Consider the following 21,956-nt stretch of genomic DNA (forward strand, 5'->3'; position numbering starts at 1 on the left):
AGTTTTTCTTTTTCTTTTTGTTTTTCTGTCAACCTTTTCCAACACTTATCTGGGTCATTTTGAAACAGAAATTGCAACATTGTAATGCGTGGAAATACAGAAATAGAGGACTTGTAGTTATAAAATAAATCACACCCATATGGTGTGGAAGGTATTTCATTTTCTATTCAGGTAAGGTGTCAGGGAGGGTGACTGCAGAGGAAGAATCAAAGATGCTGATAGTGCAATATAAATCATGCCACAGACAACGTTATTAGAAAGCCTGAATTTGCCATGCAAAGTCTGTTTGAATTGGCATAGTATTATATTCAGTGCTCAGCCTTTCTTATTTTGTGATAAGCTAATGAGACAAATTCTGAGGTGGGGAATAGCACTTCATAGGTTACACAAGGCCCCGAGGGTGAAGTATCCCTTCCTACATAAACAGGGGCCCTGGGATGGGGAGAAGAAACCCCTTATTCTAATAAGCAACATCCCTGATCAATAATGCACTTGTCCCAGCTATATCCAAGACAGGAGTGTAGTTTAGGCTAATGTGTGTTATCACTTTTAAATGAGTTAAATTGTGGACCTGACAACTTCTTTTTCCTGTGGGTATTAGAAGAGTAATTTTATTCCATGAAGAGAATTAAGGAGATTTCTGTAGTAACGGCATTAATTCATTTTGTGGATATCACTGCATGTTACAGAATATTTTATTCCTATTAGCAGTATGTTAATGCCTTTAATAGTAATACTAGCATTGTTGTAGGGTCATTAGTAATGACAAGGCACTGGAGCATTATGATATTCTGTAAGATCCTGGGTTTTAGCTAACTTGATTTAGCTGCTGATACTTGGTTTTGCCCCAGTATGTGATCTAAATTATAGGCTTCATAAGAGCTTGGAGGAAACACTATATCCTATGTGTAGTTTATGGTTTCAGTCTCTTTACTGGTTGCTCATATCTCAGTACTGATACCCACAGCCTCCAAATTTGGCTAGAGAAGTTCAGAAAAGGATCTAGAATAAGAATTACATACAGTAATAAGAATATTATATATATATGTGTGTGTGTGTGTATGTATATATATATATATATAAAAGAACTATGTTTTCAGAATGGTTTTCTGTGTGCCCTGTCCATATGATTCACAAATTATTTACAAATTAGGGTTCAGTTTTATTGTGCTGGATGTAACAGTTGTGGTTAGCTCTGCAGGAGTAGAGTTGTTTCTCTGTGTGAGGGCATGGTTGCCATATCATCCATAGGCACTTTTTTTTTTTTTTAATTATTTAGAGATCCTCTTAGTATTATGATTTCACTTGTCACTTTCTCAAATACTTACTTAGACACACTCTTGTTGGCTTCTCCAACCTTAGCCTTTAGAGAAAGTGAAGTAGACTAAGGAGAGGTTTTGTTTTGGGTAGTTTTTCATATTGCAGATTTGAAGAAGCTGTTCAAGTGTCTTGGGCATTGCATCCTGAAGAATAACTAGTGTATCTTGTCTTTTTTTATCTTTATGGGAGGTTAATTTTTCCATGCTGTATCAGTCTTCAAGGAAGTTATATTCCCAGTCTCTCTTATTGTTAATTCTGTCCTAACATGAACCTGAGTGTAGATCACTATCTCCTTGCTTGAATTTTTTATCTTTTAGAAATGAGGATTTGATACTCTGTAACATTTGTAGATAAGAATTATTAATAGAAAAGCAATGAAGAGAGCAAAGGATATGGTGACTGTGTTTGTCAGGCACCACTGCCATACTTTTGGATATTACAATGCAAAAAATTCTTTCCTGTGTGCAGTGACATTTCCTACAAGGCAAAGGAATGCATAAAGTAATGACACGGGACAGGATTCTGCTCTTTCCTGTTCTGTACCAAGAAAATAATTTAAAGATATATCTTCGTTCAATCTTGGAGATAAGGTGAAATAGCTGAGACAAAGAAACACTTTGAGAGATTATTTTAAAGGTTCATGCAGTGATAAATAACCAAGGTTATTGTGGCACCTTCGTTTCAGAAATAAGACTTCTATATGGCATGTGGAATCACATTTATCTAACTGTGCTGGCACATGCTCATAAAGGAGAGACTGTGAGATTGAGTGTCTGAAGAATATTACACTTTCCAGGCTTTGGAATATACACAAGACTCTGTGCTTTATTTAATCGAGCTTGTCATGTCAATTGTGGCTGAAGTTCTTGATAAATCACTGAACATCTGATCACAAGTTCTGATCCTGATAAAAAGCTCCATTTGACCTTTTGATATTGGATATTCCTAATAACTTTTGGAGGCTGTAAATGTTCTGCAATGAGGTTAGAATTCCTGACATAACACCAAATTTTTTCAGGTTCTCAGAGGAAATGTATTTGAAGTGCTGTTACACAAATTATTTTCTTTCTCCTCAGATCTAGGATTAAAATAGTGCAAGGACTTACTTGCTAAATTAATAGAATTAATTTTGCAAAAGATTATTGCGGTAAGATTTTAGGCAAACTTCTAAGCAGAGATTGCTTATTCTACTTTGGTTTTTTCACTCTGAAACACAGACTGTGGTAAGAGAAGATATAAACCATATCCAGGTACTCAAGTCCAAATATTGTAATTTCTGCTCACTTTTTTTCTACTGCTGTTGAAAGAATTAGATTTTTTTATATGCTGGTATTTAATTTTTTTTCCAGGGAGAAATCTGCTCTAAAGGAGTTGTGAGGCAAGCTGCTCGCTGAACATTCAAGCTGATATGGTAGTTTGCACACACTCAAATTTAAGCAGATCCTGCAATAATCTAGCAATTATTCCAGCAACGGACTGGAGAGACTGCTTGGCTATCATTCATGAGCACAGCCTTTCCTCTGATAAACTGTAGCCAACTTTGGATGAGAGTTTTAACCTGGAGATGTTCTAATCTGATCTGGTTTCAAAACTTAGTAAAACAGCTTTGCCTTGGCAAACTCCCTAGGATTAGAAATGTTTGAACTCGAGGTATTGATACACTGCAAGTAAAAATATTCTCTGGCAGGAGTTAGAAGCACTGCAACTGTGAAAGAACAGGGATCATCACAAGTTTCTGCTTTTAATTTTCATTAATCCATTAAAAATTAAGTTGGGAAAGGAGAAAATCTAATTAATGGCTAGCCAAGTCAATTTAAAAGATAATCTATTGAAGTATTTCAGATACTTCCTTTTGTCATTAGAGCTTTGATTATTTTCCCAGTCATTTCATCTATTATTAGCCACAATGAATCATGAAGTAGAAACTGATGAATAAGGTATTTGGGAGTCATAGACAAAAAGAACTTTTTAAGAATCCATGAAACTTAATAAAAATTGAGCGTTCAGCAAGCATATACTTTGAAAGTCTTTCAAAAACTTGTTGATTCAAAGCTTTTTACATGCCCTACACTACTTGACCCTTTCCTACTTTTACAGACTTTTTAGCTCATTGGAAGGATGCTGTTTTGCTATGTGCCTCTCTTATCTCTAAAACTAGTTCAAGTGGTGGATCAAGCATAGAGCTGGAAATGGAGGTGGCTGATTTCTGCAAATCCAGAAGTTTTACACTCTGTATGTAGAGCCAGAAAATTTCCTGCCTTAGTCTTACAGTTTCTATGATCACCCTTTACCTTCTGGAATGCATTTGTAAGAGCCTTTACAGTGCTTAATGTTTTCTGTTTCCTATCAAGTCTGATGGTGACTGCTAGTAAGTAAGCCAGAGCAATACAAATCACGTTATAAAGCAAGATATGAAATCTCAGACTCTTTAACAGTCCCAAAATGATACAAAGTCTCTTGTATTGGTGTTTTCTTTTTAAGCTTAATTGGAAAAAATGAGATTAAAAACTGAAACTAAGGATTTCTATATCATTGTGAGGCAGTCGGTCTGAAATTTTAGTTATGATACATGATCAGATGTGCTACCATTTTAATCTAGACAAAATTTTCATTTGAAACTGATGAAAGTTTTTAAAGTTACTGCATTGATGGATGCTTTGTGCTATTAACAATATTTGTTATTACAGTGTATAGGGAATATTGGAGTGGAATTTTCAAACTGCAAAGGCAAACTTGTGTTGACAAAGCAGCATACTCCAGGTACACTACTAGAAGAAGACAGGGAATTATCTCAAAAATAGCTTATTTCTTTCCACATGTTCATGTCATGTTCATTGATATCCAAATGAATTGAATGTTAAATGAAAAGCAAAGTGAGCAGTTACTAGAAGACAGTTTATATCTGAAAGAAGAACAGAATGACAGCTAATAATGTTATTTAAGCATTTTTTCTCCTTTTTGCTTTTTTTTCCCTGATTTGCCCTGTAAGGTCACTTTCAATCATTTTTGCTGTGTAAGGGTCATCCATTTGGCACTTCTAGGTTTCTAAACTATATGGAAATGTTTGTAGAATGCTTGCCACTGCATAAAACCAAAATGTTAATGGCTTCACTAAGTCAAATTAAATTTTAATGGCCATGGTTTAATTTTTCTTTCAGCCCATTCACATCCTTTAAGCAGCATTAAATGTGATTCAGTTGTCTCCTAATATCACAGCTGACCTGAATAGCCTTTTCAATTAGACTTTTAGATGAAGCAGATCTGATACATTCTAAATAAATAAAGATCTCTTTTTATTGGTTAAATGCTGATATTCACAGCTCATTTAATCCATTTATAGAGATGCAATGTCAAAAGAAGAACCTTTTTTTGTGCAATGCTAGTGATAATGTGCAGAGATGAGACAAAAAATTCACATCTTTGTTTTGTCAGTGAATGGAAATTAAGGAAGAGTAACTCAAAAAGATCTATTTAAAACTTTAAGAAAGATGCGTGACTGAGAAGTGATGAAATTTTTTTGACAAGGAGTCACACATTAAAAGCATTTTATGAAATGGTGTGAAGAATAGTCAGTTAACAATGCATATTCCCCTCAGAAAATTATTCTAACATCTTACAAATAATCATATACCTAAACAGTAGATGTCCAATGTTTTTTAAATTGGTTTAGTCTGTACTAATGTAAAATGTTTTAATTTAATCTTTTCATGGGTTTAGTGTTTACAACATAGTATGCCTTTTACACACACAAAAAGTGAGAGAAATTGTTAGAAATCTACCATAGTTTGTTCAAAAGCATCTTTGATGTCTCCATAAGTCTGTTTGATGTTTGTTCTCATTTTTGGATGAGTGTCTCAAGACCTTCACTATGTAACAGAGATGATTCACTGTGATAAAACCTGCCCTGTGTATGAGGGCAGGCATGGGCAAAGGGACTTGTGGGTTTACTGCTCAGCGTGGGACCCAAGAAAAGCCATCTCAGGCATCTGATGTGCAGAAAGCTGAGCTGAGTGATTTACACTGCCTGTGTTCCCTTGCCAGTGGCTTTGCTTATCGAAATGCAAGAGAACAGTGCTGTCCTTAGCTAGAGTAGGTTTCAGCACTGAGTTCAGTTTTGCCATTTTGGGTAGCTTGTGTGAGTGTCAGATGATAACTTACAGCTAAGTTGCTTTCTCCTGATGTGAAGTCCCAGCACTGAAACAAACACCAATCTCCCATGACAGCTGGCTCATTAGACCCACCTAAGTGGAAAGGAGCAGTGACAGCTGTCAGTACCAATTACAGCACCACCAGCTCCAAACTGCAGTGCCTTCTGCAGTGCCACTCCTAAAGATAATATACCATTGGAATTCCAAAAATGTAAAACTCATTTTGCATTATTTACACAATTTTCTGGACAAGTTTTGCCAAAATGAATATTTTGAAAAGTTATAAAAGGAGTATGATACAATTATTTATAGTCCTGCTTTATCAATGAATATACTTAATAATGCATATCCTACTGACCATTCCCACTTTAAAAGGTTAGCAATAAAAATTGTGGTTTTTATTATGCTAGGTCAAGTGAAAAGTATTAATTCATCATTTTAGAACAATTAGCATATGCAGTGGTGGTTACTATTTGCATTATGGAAATTAAACATGTAATTGCTAAGTTCTGGTATGACTTACCTTAAAACCACTGCTCTGGTGTTTTGAAAGGGGAAATGCTTTGCCCTTCCTTGAACATTGAATTTGTACATTCCTCTGATGTACAAATACATAATTTTCAGTGAGTGTATTAAATAAAATTCAGAAAAGGTCTTTTTCACAGGACCCAGACACTGTTGCTGAGACAGTCTGAATAGGACCACATCATTAAAAACAAAAATCACATCAAGTCTGACTGCCCCAGGTATTATTATAACACATAATCTGGGGCTGAGGCAGGGAGGCAGATTGCATGATACAGAGCATGCTCTAAAATTGATTTATCAGTATAATTTAATAAGCTGCATTAGGGTTGAACTGTTGCTCTTTGAATGTTCTGGTAGTTTGGGAATGGATTAGTGTGATAAGGCATGGGCGAATAAAAGCTCTTATGATTAAAAGGGAAACTGTACAAATAATTGGTACCTAACATTAACATGTCCAGATATGTATTCATAGACTGAAAGAACTTCATTTGCAAACTCTGTAGAAAGAAGGACAAGCAGCTCTTTATGATAAAAAATTGTGCAAGATCAGAGATGGTAACTATAGGACTTTCTGTAGTAGAGTCATGTTATATGAGTTGCAATGAATTTGAGGTGTATAAGATAGGGCTCAAGCAGTTTGCCAGACTTGTTCTTTCTTGTGCTACTGATATTAGGTATATTACATAGGGAATATGATAAAGGGAGAATATGAATAAGTAATTTCCACTAAGTTTTTAATTTTATTGTATGCTTCATAAGGCATAGACAGTCTAAATTCTGTGAAGATTTGATTCATTCTTTTTGGAATTTTAGTGGCACTTCAGTGATGTTTGGTTTGTTGTTTGTTTGGTTTGGATTTTCTTTTTAGTTCTAGAGGATAGGAGAATTTGTATATTGCTGTTGGGGAATAGGTATTGCAGGCCAAAACATACCAACAGGATTATGCAGCAGCTGTCTGCCCAGAAATGAAATTAGTAAATGAAGTGAATCATACATTTATGTTTAGGGTTACTTCTAACGTATCTACCAAAATATCTATGACTATTGTTTGTTTTCTGTGAAAATTTTCAATTCTCAATGAAGAATTGTACAGAAATGTAATTATTTTCCTGATAGGGGCTATAATTAAAATGGTTTTTTTTCTTTAGCAAAATGAATTTTCTAGTTAGAATTTCTCTCTCATTATTAGCCTCAGTTATAGAAATTTCATATTGATGTGATGTCATTTCATCTAAAGACAAGGGATATGCATCTGGAAGAGATAGAGGTACAGAAACCTCTGTGAAGCATCACAATGCCTTTGCAAGATCACTGAAATATTTTGATTGAGTATTTAGACAACAAATTGAATTGACAACTTGTATTAAAACATTTCTGTCTCATTTATTTTCAACTGTCCACCTAAATCCTTTTGCTTTTTCTCATTTTCTTGGCCAGCTTTACTAAATCCTCTCTGTGAATTATAGATTGAGTGATTAGAGAGAGAATACACAATCAGCTAAAATTATCACTCAGAATTTGTACCAAAACCAAATGTTTCAAGTTGTTAGTGAGGGTTTTTTCAAAAAATGTTTGTGTTTTTTGCCTTTTACATGGATATTATGGAGAGGCATCATATTTTGAAGTACTTCTCTCAAGAGTCACAATAATTGGAGAGTCTCTTATAGACATTTGACATGAATTCAGTTAATACCATGCAGAGTTTTCTGAAATGCTCAGCCAGTGAATTTAAATGGATCAATTTTAATACTTAGGCCAAGAAGCATGTTCAAGTATAATATTTAAAATATGCTACTTGAAAAGTATTTTCCATATATGGATGAGCACCTAAGTATCTTACAAGTTGTCTCACAAATAAATAGCTCTAAAATAAAATATATTCATGATACTACATAAAACTGGTAAGTAAAAAATCTTCTAAAAGTTATAGGGCATTGGGTACAAGGAGGACTTTTAAGATAGTGGAATATACTAACGGACAGATGAGGAAGCAAAATTAAAAAAAGACAGGAGATTTCAGATAAAGTAGTAAGATAAAAGAGAAACATAAAGCACAAGAGGTCAAATCAAAGCTATACATGGCTTTGATGAGATGGAGATGCCTAGTTTGATAGTTCTTTTCCTTACATGTTATCTATAAAATAGTTTCATTGGGGTTCACCTGCTATGAAGAGGATGCCTTACAAAGTCGAGGCCACTCAAGGTGGGAATGGAATGAAGAGAGACAGAACAATTGTCTTTGTAACAGTAAGAGACTTGCAGATGAAAGTGACATTCTTTCTAAAGGAAAATCATCAGAACTCTGCATGAAGGGTAGTTGGAACAAAACTCTGGCAGCAGTCTTAGACTAAGTTCCCAGCAGTAGAGTCAGCTCTAAGGTAGCATTAATAGGCCAAGGATAGGGCTTGGCTATGATTAAGAGGCTTAATTAATGTTAATTAAGACAGACAGAATAGTGCTAATGATGCTTAGCCAGCTTTCTGTTAGACATATCTAGGTGCACCAGGAAACAAGTGTCTATTTCGTGTTTTGTTGCACACAATGGTACTTCAGCATCTCTTACCTATGAATTGCAGTGCCTGTGCCTAAGTGATTCAGGACAGAAATAGAAATTATTTAATACATTTTGTCTTGTGGGCAGTCTTTCTTGGATGTGTGTTGTTTTCTCTGAGAAGTTTCTGATGCCTCAATGGTTTTGAGTGTATTTCTTACTATTAATATGCTTTACACATAAGTGTCTCAGGGCATCTGTGTCAGAGATGAAGTTCTGAGAATTTTGCATTGTCTTAGTGAGCAGTTACTGTGACAAACAATAGTGTTCTGTGGTTCACCGTGTGCAAAAGAGTTCTTCAGATTCAGGTGCCACATGGTTCAGAGATTGCAGAAGCAAATACTTGATGTTTAGAGTCAAGAGATCAAAAATCTGTTTTAATTATGCTACATATTGCACTTTGTAATTTTTTCCATGGTTCTATACCCAGGAACCTGGCTTGAAAACAGGACATTTATAGCAGAGTTTACTTGTTGCTGATAGACTCTTTAGCAGCAGTCCAAGTTTATTGTAGAAGGGTTAGTTGCTGTAAGCATGGTTGACAGCACAAGTTAAGAATGATGTTTCCTGTCAGATAATCATGAGAAAAGCTGCAAACATCGGTGACCTTGCAACTAGGGGATACGTTTTGCAGACCCCTGTGAGCAAGAGTAGCTGCAACATTTTAATTAAGTGTGATGTGATCTTGCTAGTGGTGTGGTGACATAATAACAAGGAGGTAGCTGGTGGTTATTTTTTTTTTTTGTTACAATATGAGTCAGGCTATTTTCTACATGTCAGATAACGGGAAAAGACTAAAAAGGTTTACAATAAATCATGTATGAAAGGCATAAATTAAAAGATATAGTCAGAAATAGTCCTTTTAGTTTGGAAGTGGTGGAATGTATTATGGATTGTTGCTGTACAGTGGGAGAGGTAGAAGGAAATGTTTTAGGCAATCTTTTTGAAGAATGGAAAATCAGCATTAAATAGCAGCAAAATCTAATATGACAGATTTGGTTATCATCATCTGCTATGATAACTGTTCTATCATACCACTAGGGCCTATCTTGGAAAGCCAGAACTCAACCCCACTAAAGCCTTGTGGATTGCTTCCTCTCAAATATGTACTTACAAACTCATGCTTGTTCATAAAGTAATAACCTTACATGCTTTATCTTGTGCTACTGATCAAGGATGGCAGAATATTTTCCTTTTATCTTGGCATATCTTACAGCTAGAGAGAGGTCTAGTGGATAAACACAAGAAAAACACCCGTTTATTTGGTCCTTTTACAGTGGTTAATGTGTCCAGTTGCACCTAATTTGTTTACCTTAGTGATAGTATCGTCATTGGATACAATATCCAATGGGGATGTTATGTATTTGCTATAATATCCTTATTTAATTTATGAAATGTCTTGATGTTGTTATAGTATGCATTTTTATCAGTAGAATAGATGGTACTACACCCACACTTAGCCAATGTAGATTTGACCCTCACCATTCTTATCTTATAAATGAAATGTGAACAGCCTGTCCTTCTATTCTCACTGAAAGGTTGGTGGGAGCTTGGACATTGATTTCAGTTGAATCATGACAAAATAGGGGATCAGTTTCAACTGTTTATTTAAAAAATTGAACTGGCAAGAAATGGTGACACAGGGAATACATCTTCACATTTCGCCTAAATATTAAAATATGTACCTATATTGAAGAGACCCTTGAAATGACTCATTATCTGAGGTCACAAAACCTCAGGTGAAGGTTGAAAACAAAACAAGTGAAGGTTGAAAAAGTCAGGATTGTTTTCAGAAAGAAGTCAGGACAAGAATACAAGAAGTATGACATGACTAGTTCTTTGAAAGGCTCTCTGAAAATACATGGCTAGAGCTTTATGATTTCAGGATCAGGAAGAAAGGCACAGAGAGAACTCTAAGAAGCTACATTCTCAAACAGAGTATTTCTTTGTCATGGTTTGGGAATTAAGGAAGTTGGTTAGTAATAATCAGGGAAGTTTTCAATCTAGAATAAATTGACTAAGTCAACTTCATGAGCTCCTTAGGCTGATGGAGAATCACATCTTGGAGCAGAGCAAGGAAACTCTGTAAAGGAGGGTAACAAGATTTCACAATGCAGGGATTTACTCAAGTTAGTAGTTCAATTTAATGACAGGCTTGTCCACGCTTTAAAAGGCTTTTCTGGTATGCCTGTAGTTGTAGAATATATTGGCAGCGTTTCTCAGTGGAGATGCAGTGTTCCTTTGATAGTATAGTTTAAATGATTTTCTCAAATGGAATAACCTATTTTGGCCCAAAAGGTGTAACTATTTCAGCTGCAGGGAACTGCTGGCAAACAGTGTACATTCACACCTCACAGCTATCTTGGCAAACCGCTCATGTAAACCAAGTAGACAAGTTTTGAATTTCAGTTTCTTTCTCTGTAAAAGGCTGGTGTTCTGAGTATATCCCATAGATTAGGGGTAAAGTCCTCTTCCCTTAGACAAAATTAGTAGATGAAACAATTCAAATTAGGTATTGAAAGGGAACAATCTCATTTTCTCTGCATTATGCTTCTGTAAAATTCCCTACTTACCTTACTTGCGGTAGGGGCAACTACTACTGCAAATGCAGTTATTGAAAATATGTTTGTCAGCTCAATCCTGGAAAAATTCCACAGTTCACTCTAAAAATTTGAGTGAGTAATTTTCTTAAATCTAACCAGATTGTACATGTGCTTGAAGTTTAAACTGTGCATATTTTTTTTCCAGAAGTACTCGAGTAAAACTTGGTAGAAAGGTTAGACTCAAACTCACCATGTTGCAGCTGTCTGCTGGCAACTACACAAATGTTTTATTGTATCTCCTTTGATGGAGTAGTTTGATAAAATATCTTAAAATAATCACAACTAAGGTAGAATTAGACATATTCCCCCAAAATGCCAGAATTCAAAATTTGGCTTCTCGTGTCTTTGTCACTACCCCAGATGTTTGAACAATTACCTACAGTCCCTGGCCATTACACCATCAGCTCAAACAGAAGTGTTAATCCTATTTCATGTTAGAATTTCTGAGAGATGTCTTATTTCTGGTTGTCCTTCCCCCCCCACACTGTGGATGCCAGCAATCTATTTCTCAGTTCAAGGAATTTTAATAGAAAAACTGTCATGTTTATATAACTTCAGTACAGCTGAGCAGGAAGCAAATAGAAACCTTTATTTTTATGGTAGGCTGATTCTACGGATTGTCCCATCACTGCCAAGTAAGTGAAACCCAGGCTGAACATTTAATATCATTCAGGCATTCTGAAAAAGCATGTTTCCTTCCTCACATGAACATTAATATTGTCTTTTAAATTGTTTAAAGAGAACGTTTTGATTTTTAGAAATGCCGAAGTAGACATGCATGAAAAAGAACATTTTGATGAAAGCTTCTGTGACAAAGGGATATGTTAAAGGAACAAGCCTTTTGAAACACTCAAGACAATTAGTTAGAGAGAATTAAAATGGATGGGGTTTGTATTCATGTTTTCAATCTACTGCCAGAAAGCTTCAGGACAAATTGTTGCTATAAAGCTGATTGTTAATTTTGTTAAAGTAGCAGCATAGAAAAATAGCTTTTACCTTCTTCTTTAAAATAAAATACTGTATCTTAAATGTAAGCTTATATATATTTATGGAATTCTGAGTAAGTAAAATAGAAACAATTCTGAACCAAGCAATTTTGTCTTGGACATAAAAAAATCTAAACTAATAAATGGAAACCACCTTAGTTGCAAAAGAATTTTTTTACTGGTTGCAAAAAAAAAAAAAGGTGTCGCAAGTAGTTTAATGAAAGCATTTTTTAAATATACACCTTTCATAATTAATAATGCAGACTTTTGTTTACTTATTTCAGTAAATAATTTGAATGCAGCTGACCTTTCTATTTTTTCTGCTGCATTATTAATGATGTTGAAGAGATCACTAGGTTACTGTTTTAGCAATATGTGTCTCACTTAGCTGAGGTTTTGGTTTGCACCAGCTGAGATGGAAGCAAAAAACTGGAAAGCTTTCTGACTTTTAAATCTCAAATGTCAATGCATTGTAAGGATTCCATCCTACCTTTAGGTATTTGGAGTACATATATAATCTATAACCTGCTCTGGCCAAATTTCTTCTCTGGCAGAACACCAACAGAATGTGGACAATGCACCTGAATTGGTCTTGAAAAAAATTAATAGCTATACATAATGGATAACCCAGATGTGGAAGGATTCAGTGCTCTCCCAGTTTGTGGGAGTCTGTCCTGGAAAGTGCCAGTCACCAATTACCTCCAAAGACAGAAGTTCAAAAAGCCTTAACCTTCTCTTTCATCCTCTCATATTAATTTATTTTTGGATAGAGGTAGAGGTAATTTTCTTTACCTTCCTTTCTTAGTGTTGTTCTTGTTGTTTTGTTTATTTGGCTGGGTTATTTTTTTTGTTTGTTTGGTTTTTAGTTTGGGTTTTTTATTTTTTTTTTCCCCTAAAGTACATCATGTTTTCTGATAATTCACCAAAATATCTAGCATCTGAATACTCTGATCTTTTATTTGTATTCTTCAAAATTGGAGGTAGTTGAATTTCCTTGTCACCAGTTTGCATAATTCTAAAGCTGTCTTTAAGGATTTTAATCAGGCCAAAAGAAACTAGGTACTTCAGGATGTCTGAGCAGATCTAGTCTGAGATACTTCCTCTTATAAATAATAAAAACACATCTTCTCTCCAGTCAGGTCTGATTTCTCAGTACTTATTACATAGTGGAATATGTTCTTTTTTCCTGCAGGTTTCAGAATAATTAAAATCTGTAAAATTACTAGTAACTAAGGATGCTGTACCACTGTCCTATAGGCTGTTTCTTAAGAGTGAGAAAGCTTGTTTCCATAGAATGTGCTGACAGAACAGTTCATGTGTGCAAAACTACATCGATGTTTTAAGACTAAATTCATCTGCATGTCTCACATTTCAGCTGGATATATGAGATCCCAAATCCACATCAATACTTATTGGACTGTTTGTCTCTTTCAAACAGTGTTGAAGTGTTTTTTGGTTTTTTTTGTCATTGATTGGCACTGGGCAAAATCTGTTTATGCAGGAAGTTTCTATGATGTCATTTGAAATGCTTGATTGAAATTAAGTGTAATTTAAAGAATTTGCCAAGACAGCAAAAGCAAAACTTCAGCAATGTATTTCATGACTTTAAATAAAACTGTGACAGATTGGTATGGTACATTTCATAAGCTTTAAAGCTTGAAATTACATGGCCAGCTTCCAGGTACAGTTGTGCTATTTATATGAAATTGAGACAGCACTTGCAGTGATGCACTTCAAAGCTTAAGCATAGTTTTGTTTTGCTTGGTGGAAGAGTGAATTTACTCCAAGTAGAGGATTCAGAGAGGCTAAAGCTGTTAGCAACAAAAAAGTCATCTTGCGTGCAAGCCAAAAGTGATAAATATTCAGCATCAGGGTGTAATTGGTGACAGCCATGTCCAGGCATCAATGTCATGGAAGGAAGACAAATACGTTTTTCCCACAGAGGAAGAACTTCTCACTTGTGTGAGTGACTGTGCACTGGAACAGATTGCCCAGAGAGGCTGTGGAGTCTCCCTCACAGGAGATATTCAAGAGCAGTCTGGATGCAATTCTGTGCAAAGTGCTGTGGGATGACCCTGCTCGAGCAGGGAGGCTGGACCAGATGATCCAAGGGGGTCCCCTCCAACCTGACCCACTCTGTGAATGCCAGAGCACAACAGCACCGCCCAGGCTGTGCAACTGATACAATCACTAGAGAGAGCCACACTTTCTAAATAACTGTTTTCCTTTCTTTGCATTAAATTAAATACCTGTTAAAGCAAAACTTATCATCATGACATGAAGAGGAGTACCTGAGTGTCTTGTACCCTGGGAAATGTCTAAGTTTCTTTTGGGTCATAAAAGATACAGTCAAGCATAGCATGACATACTTTGGTCTTTGAAAGTGCATTTAATGAGACGAGGTGAGTGCCATGCATTACTCCCTTTTTTGAGGCAATGCAGTCACTGAGGGTGAAATTACATTTCAAGTAAATTTAAGTGCTGTTGCACAGGTTTTTCACTGGTTCTCTTCACTTCAGTGATTTTTACCCTCAGAACAAAACTTGTAGAAATAACCAGTGACGTGATCCCTTCTGCTGCAGCGGGTAATACTCCTTTCCTCTGACTTGATACAAGAAGATCTTTTAAGTAATTACTTGTCTGCATTGTTTGGTCATTCCCTAAAAGATTTCTTGAACAGAAGCTACTGATGCACAATACCAGCAATATCCTGCTGAATAAATGAGAAGCCAAAAATGCTTCTTTTTTGTATCCTCTATTAAAGCTGTATTCCCCTATGCTGTCTAGTAAGGTTTCTGATCCTAAAGGGAAAGGATTTTTCCCAATGCTGCTTCATTGCAAAGTTGGATTAACTTCAGAAATAAAATAAATACATTCCACAGTCATGGAAAATAGGTTCTGCCTCCAGTGAATTAGAATTACTGTTACACTGGGCAAGAAAAATAGCATTTAATGAAGTGTCCACCCTCAAGCACTTTTTTCCAGAGAAGATACCTGTGAATCTTTGCCAAATACTTACATAGTTCAGCTGGGTTTATGTCGAATTACTTGGCTGGGTGAAGAAGCTGCTGTATGCTACCTTTGGCAATTCAAACCTTTGTAGAAGTCAGATTTATAGCTGCCCAGGGGAACAGTTTGCAGTTTTCACTATATTTTTCTTTCAGAGACAGTATAACCTAAATAATTCTATTCTTAAATTAGTGGGAAAAGTAATTCTGCAGACAAAGCTATGACAGCAATTTTTTTTTACCCTCACATTCCCTCAAAATGAATCAGGGTAGTTCTCATAACTGTATGGTATCTTTTCAGTTAAATATATAATTATATCAGTTTTAATTTTAATTGTCTTTGCTAGTGGCATAATTTATTTCAGTTGATTTAATTATATTATTGCTATTTTAGATATTATTCAGCATCCTATTAAACCATCTTACAGATATTAACTATACCCCAGAAGTGCACTGTAATGTACACTCAGGGAACAATTAACCCTTAAGGAGCAGGAATTCCAGAATTTCCTTTGATATAGAATAAAAACTCTCAGTCAGTTTGGATTTAGAATTCTGGAAATATTCAACCCAAAGTTTTTATCAGCTGGTGCAAACTGAAAGGCTGGGCCTTGAACTCAGAGTCCAGCTATAAAATGTTAGCACAGGTATCTTCCCACACTGGCACTTTTCATCTCCACGTGTGATTTTTTGTACCTTACCACCTATGTAGCATTAGAAAGAAGAGAATTAATTTTGACACTGACTGGCAACCGCTAGTGTCAAACTGCCTTCAAAGGCAATTAGGATCTAATTCAAATAACAACCAGGAGAGCAGAACTTATCTGAAGAAGCCCAACCCATATCTGTCTTCTACAGAGCCCTGATCAGATCTTGGTTTACTGTTTTCCTCATTACTTCAGGCATGTTACTTTGTTTCTGAAAAGCAGGTTCTGACTGTTGGCATTCACTGAAATCAGGATGTAGATACTTGCAGTGTTAAGATGGGGAGGAATCTTGGTTATTGTTTTTAGTAACTATGCTCAAAATTATCATCTAGTGCTTGTCATTAATTTTTGCATAAAGTAACCTGGTAATCTCTACAGCTTTTTGTTCCTATTTATTACTCTGTCCTGCACTGGAAGGCTTTCCTGAGTTCTAATTCTGGAATCAGAGTGATCTATGACTCTTAAAAAGCAAATTTAGGGAAGCACAGTATGGCTTCATGTGATAAATAGTACAGCTGAGCCTTCTGTCTAATTTGATGAACTCTAAAATGGCATCTTGCTTTAGGCATCCTCATTGGTTTTACATCTTTGTCATGTTTAAGGTGGAGATGAAGCACTGAGAGGACAAATGAAGCTGGTGCTGGAGTTTGGCATGTTTGAGAGCCCCTGCTTTATTCTGACTCAATGTTCCCTCTTCCCCTCTCCCTTGGCTGCCAAAGTGGGCACTGCACAATGCGAGTCAGGCTCGCCAACACTTCCATTTTGTATTCTGCTGTCTCTGCTTTCTGTGGGTCTGGTTTTGATTGTTAACTTTGATTGAGCTGCTTTTGCACTTCAGTGAGCATTTATTTTCTTGCTACCTAGTCTATATGTATGTGAACCGCCATGGCATTGACACTGTTGAATCTAAATGTTATTTTGGAAATGTGGAGCTGACCTGAATATTAAGGAAAGCTCCTGAGATAAAGCTGGAAGTGATTTGAAGAACAGCTTAACATGTGGTGTACAGAGCTTAGCTGGTCATTTATGCTAGCAGTGACCTGGTGCAGTATTATGTTGCTACTTAGGCTGTTAATACTCTCTACAGTCAGAATTTGTCAGAACTTCTATTTGTCAGAATATGTAATTGAGAATTGCTGAGGAAATAACTTCAAATAAATGTTACAGCATTTTCTTGTCTTGGAAGACACTTTCTGCCACAAACAAAATAACTTTCTAACTTCTTTTAACTATTACCTAGTTCCTGTTGCAAATGAAACAACTATTTTGCAAACATAATAATTTCTTCCATTTAACAAACTCCTTCAGCATGAAATCAGTGTTTCAAAAACCCTTGCACAGATCTGACTCTGCTAATTTCTTGTCAGTGTACTAATTGTAGAAGTAGCAAAGGTTAATGTCCTTCTGAGTCAATAAAGCCATTTACTCTGGGTCTAGATTTCAGGTTAGGGGAGAAAATGTTCTGGAATAATAAACTTGTGATTAAATTCTGAATTCAGTAAATTCTCTTTAGGCAAAATATTTAGGGAATTGTACTTATTGATCTACTTTGTAGACCACTGCTTTTCTATTTTATTTAAACTCTAGTAATTTATATGTGAAGATGGGACACTATGTAACAAGGTTTTGAAAATCTGTGGTATCAGAACCAAGAATTATTCTTTAACTATTTTGCAATGGGTAGAATTCTTCTTCTGTCAAACATCCAGGATTTTACTTTCTATGTAATAGTTGTAGCACTGTCACACTCCAGTACTTCAAGCTTAAAGAATGGTTTTTCTCTTTATAAGAGGTTTATACAAAGAAAATATGTAGTTCTTCATAGTTTGACTGACAGTAACACTGAATTATTTTAATATCTGGCTGTAAGAAATTGTCTGTCCCCTGTTCAACATCTCAGCAAAGACTGCTTAATAAGCAAATCCACAGGCATGTAGACTACCTGGGATTTGGAGTATAAATGTATGTTCCTTTTCCTGAAAGGCATATGTTGGTTGGAGATAGGTGGTAGAAGCAAATTAATCAGGACTGCAGTTATTAGACAGAATTCCTGAGCCACTTCTATTTGGTCAAATTCAACTGATGTCAAACAGTAATTCTATGCTGCTGTTACAGTGGGAGTTAAATGAGGCCCAGCACAGAGGATAGAATAAAAATATGGCATTGATATCAGAACAGACAGAAAGAAATATTTGCACTATGTGTACATATGTGTGCATGTTCCACTAGAGCTGTAATTACGTGTTTTTACTGGGCATGCACACTAAGGTTACTAGGGTTCCCCCTCAGGAACATGCATTTTATGGTACTTATAAATTATTTGTTTCTAAAATAAGTGATTCTGCTACTTATTCAAGTGTTCTCTTTACTGCTCAAACAAAAAGATCATTGCTCAATATTTCTTCAGCTATGTGCAACCTTCTGCAAGATTTAATTCCTTTTCCATTGCTACACAATCATCACTTCAGCAATTACATCTTGTTCTTCTTAGATGTTTATGCATATTACTCATCTATATTCAAGAAAATCGTCAAATGTCCTCACATATTTTCAAAGTTATAGTTGATGACTTGGAATCTAATAACATCAAGAAAGATAATTCCAACAACCTTAAAGGTAGTTCATTGACTGCTAAGAAACATTTACCAGCTTTATACAAGTTTAGTCAGCCAAGAATTGAACACAGTTAATTAATAGTGCACTGTTTTTTATTGTCTTCAGGCTTGAATAAATTATTAGAACAAAAGGTAAGCTGCGATTTCCATTCTTTTAGGTGCTGGATTCTTATAGCTCCAGCCCAGTGGAGATTTAGGTTTAAATTTGAAGAGAAGAAAAATATGTAAGTGGATTCTGAATAGGAAATCCAAAGCTTTAATATTTTCCTGCTCAAAGCTTCAGAAAGCTGAAGTCACCAAAGAAAAGCCACTGAGAGCATTTCAACAAATACTCTCTGGCTTGGGAAATAGAGGGCCAATGAAGCACCTTGGATTTCCTGTGATTTTATGGTTTGATTGATGCAGGATTTTGTAGATGTTGTTAACCTAAAATATGTGGATGTTGAGGAAGCATGGGGAGTCAGCTCCCAATTCCATCAGCTTCCAATTTTTTCCTTTGATTTCTTTAAAAAATAATTTTAAGCAAATATTCTTATGCCACTCTGTATCTCTAAGATAGGAATAGTCAATTCCTTGCCTTTGAAAAATATTTTGGGACATGTTAGTAAAAAGTGCTATGTAAGAGCTTTGCATTATTATTGTAATTTTAGAGATAATGAATGGCATCCTACAAAATAACTCAGTGTTACATGGAATACTAAATATTTTCTAACTTCTTGACTTTGAATTGCTGTTCAGTTTCTAAGCCTAGACTGATGCTTTGTTTGAAACCTCTTTGAAATAATTTCTATCTGTTTAAGCAATTTCTATTTTGCTGCAGACACAGCACAATAATTGCATTATAGTGAGTATGACTGCTTGTCAAATGCAAACCCCAGACTTTCATCTCCTTACAACTTTGTGATAATGCTGTTCAACTGTCCATCAGTTAGATGACTTCCTGTCACACAAATGGCAGTTGACGAGTCTGCCTATCAGTTCTGTTCCTACAAATTTGCAAGTTTAGGAAATCAGGTTCAGTTTTAGGCATTATTTTAAGAGAATAAATAATCTAATGAATTTTTTTTTTAAAAAATATCTTTTGGGTTGCACAGTTTTATTTTCATTGCTTGAATGGCAGTTCACAAGTTCTCTGAATTCTTGACACAGGGTTTACTGAAGCCCTCCTGAATAATAACATCAGGTACCCTTGTGAGCATCAGCAAGAGCAGACTTTTCCCATAAACACATGAGAGACATTTGGAGATATGCTACACATAAGAGTCACTACTCCAGATTTTGGGTGCTTACTCCACCAACTCCACAAAGGAGAGTTATTCTCATTGCAGAAATCTCTCCTTTCCTCTGCTCATTTCTCCTTAGGCTGGAGTGATTGCACTCAGTAAATGTTTGTGCAGTTCCTGTTGTACTACCAATCCAAAATTAAAATCTCATATTGGTTCTGCAATACTCAGATGAATTGCACTGTGAGATAAATTTTCATGTGTTCTCAAGCATTTTATAATTCTGAAGGGAAACATTCAATAACATGCTTTTGCCTGTTTTCCAATGATAGCCAAGTCTTAATCAGATTTCAGTTTAACACCTTTGGAAAGTAGATGAAAGACAAGCTGAATGCTTAGACTTAAAAGAGGAAAACAAGAGGTTATGACATAATTTTTCATTAAGAACATTTACAATTAAATTTTGTGCACGCAGATTTAATTATGAAATCCTTAGTGCATGTAATGAACAAGCTTTAGTCACATTAAGGATGAACTGCCCTCAAAAAAAAAAATCAATCTCCATCTCTGTAAAAAGCATTGTTATATTTATAAGAACTGTGAAATAGTCAAAGGATTTATATGTGCTGGTAAAAGAAACAATAAATGTTCATAATCACAGTTTTGTACATTAAGATGTGCATCAAAAGCAAAGAAGAATATTTAAATCTGTGGTAGTTTGATTGACAGGTTTATCTGCTGTTACTGCACTGGATTCATAATATGTAACATTGTTTTTTGATTATGCTTTTTTTTTAAATCCAAAGATGACTAAAATCTTCCTTTTTGGGACTTAAGGGGAAGAAAGAAAGAAAGGGATTTAACATCTGCAAATGGATCTGTAGGATCTAGTTGAAAAACAGAGGACATAGATAAAAAAATTGTAATTATTATTTTATAAAGAACACTAATAGACCCCATAATAGAAATAAAAGATTCTATTTTGTTTATGTTTGAAGCAACATTGCTTTAACTTTATTCTGCAAACTTTTCTTATAATGCAGCAAAAATGCTCTCTTTGAAAACAGCAAAATTCAACAGGAACTTAACTCTTTTAATGTCCTTGTTATTTATTCCTTCTAGGGGTAAGAATATTGGACATGACATAGATTTTTTGATCACCAATCCAGGACCAAGAGAAGATGACGAACTTCTGCATAAAGTTATTGACTTATGGAAAAAGCAGGTATGAACTAAAGAGCACTTGGCCAAAAAGACATGTTCTAACTCCACTGAATTAAGCCTATATAGCTCTTAAAGAATGTCATACGCCTTGTTACAACTGACTGCAGTATTTTGGAGCAGGATACTGCTCTATTTGATTACTAACCATCATGATCTAGGTGCGTCCTGTAGCTCTGAATGCTAAAGTTGAAGGATATATCAGAATTGTGCACATATTCTGTAATATCTTACTCTAAGAATATGCAGCTGATCAGAGGTGAGAAGTCAAGCTAGGTAGAGTTTTGAGTGTCGGAGAAAATTGTTCTTTTACTTCAAAAAAACTGTCTACTTGTTTAATTTCTCCTTCAGGTGGGAGTAGGTTTTCCCTGGGGAAGCTGCTCCAGGGAGATCCAGCTGTAAGTGTAGAAATACAGAAAAATTGACGCAGATTTCCATGATGTCTGTGTTTGGAAAAATGCACACATCTTCAAGGTCCCTTCCAATCCAAAGTGCTAGACAATTCTGTCATTTCTTAGGGGAGTTGCTCATCTAAGGGATGGATTTTTGGTTGTTTTTTGGGGGTTTTTTTGCTCTTTTTTTTTTTTTTTTCTTTCTGTTCAGCTCTTCAGTTTCCAGCAGCTTTAAAGTTGGAGGTGTCTCATTTAAAACAGGTACAGGTAGCTAAAATATTCCTGGGTCAGAAAAATACAGTATGTTGAGAAAAAGAAACTTTTGTTTTTCTTCTACTTTTCTAGCCAGCTGAGATATTTTTCAACATTTACTACCAACACTATTCAAAGAAATAGACTACATTTCAACAAGTAAAAGGCCAGCACCCTGAGGTGAATCATCAAGTACCTCACTGCTAAGCCAAGTCAGCTTTCAGTGCTGACAGGCTGCAGAAGATGCTTTTGAACTGATTCTTGAGCTGTGTACTTCAATTAATGTATAATGGGTTAACACATGAAAGATTAAAAATGCCCAACTACACAGAAGCTTATGTGACTGTATGAGGTTATATGTTTCAAGGTGGTCAAAATCTTTCAGCTGGCTTTGATGGAAGG

General features: G+C 35.5%; 1 protein-coding gene across 4 annotated transcripts in view; it reads left to right on the top strand.

Annotated features, from left to right (window-relative positions):
- Positions 1-21,956, top strand: part of DNTT (DNA nucleotidylexotransferase) — a 127,967-nt gene that overhangs the window by 75,844 nt on the left and 30,167 nt on the right. For all 4 annotated transcript variants that reach the window (XM_066554508.1, XM_066554507.1, XM_066554506.1 and 1 more), the window contains one exon: positions 20,812-20,914. In XM_066554508.1, the coding sequence (XP_066410605.1) occupies positions 20,812-20,914 (103 nt within the window). The remainder of the gene's footprint in view (positions 1-20,811; positions 20,915-21,956) is intronic.

Source organism: Molothrus aeneus, chromosome 8, assembly GCF_037042795.1.
Source record: "Molothrus aeneus isolate 106 chromosome 8, BPBGC_Maene_1.0, whole genome shotgun sequence".
In the NCBI taxonomy this organism is placed as follows: Eukaryota; Metazoa; Chordata; class Aves; order Passeriformes; family Icteridae; genus Molothrus; species Molothrus aeneus.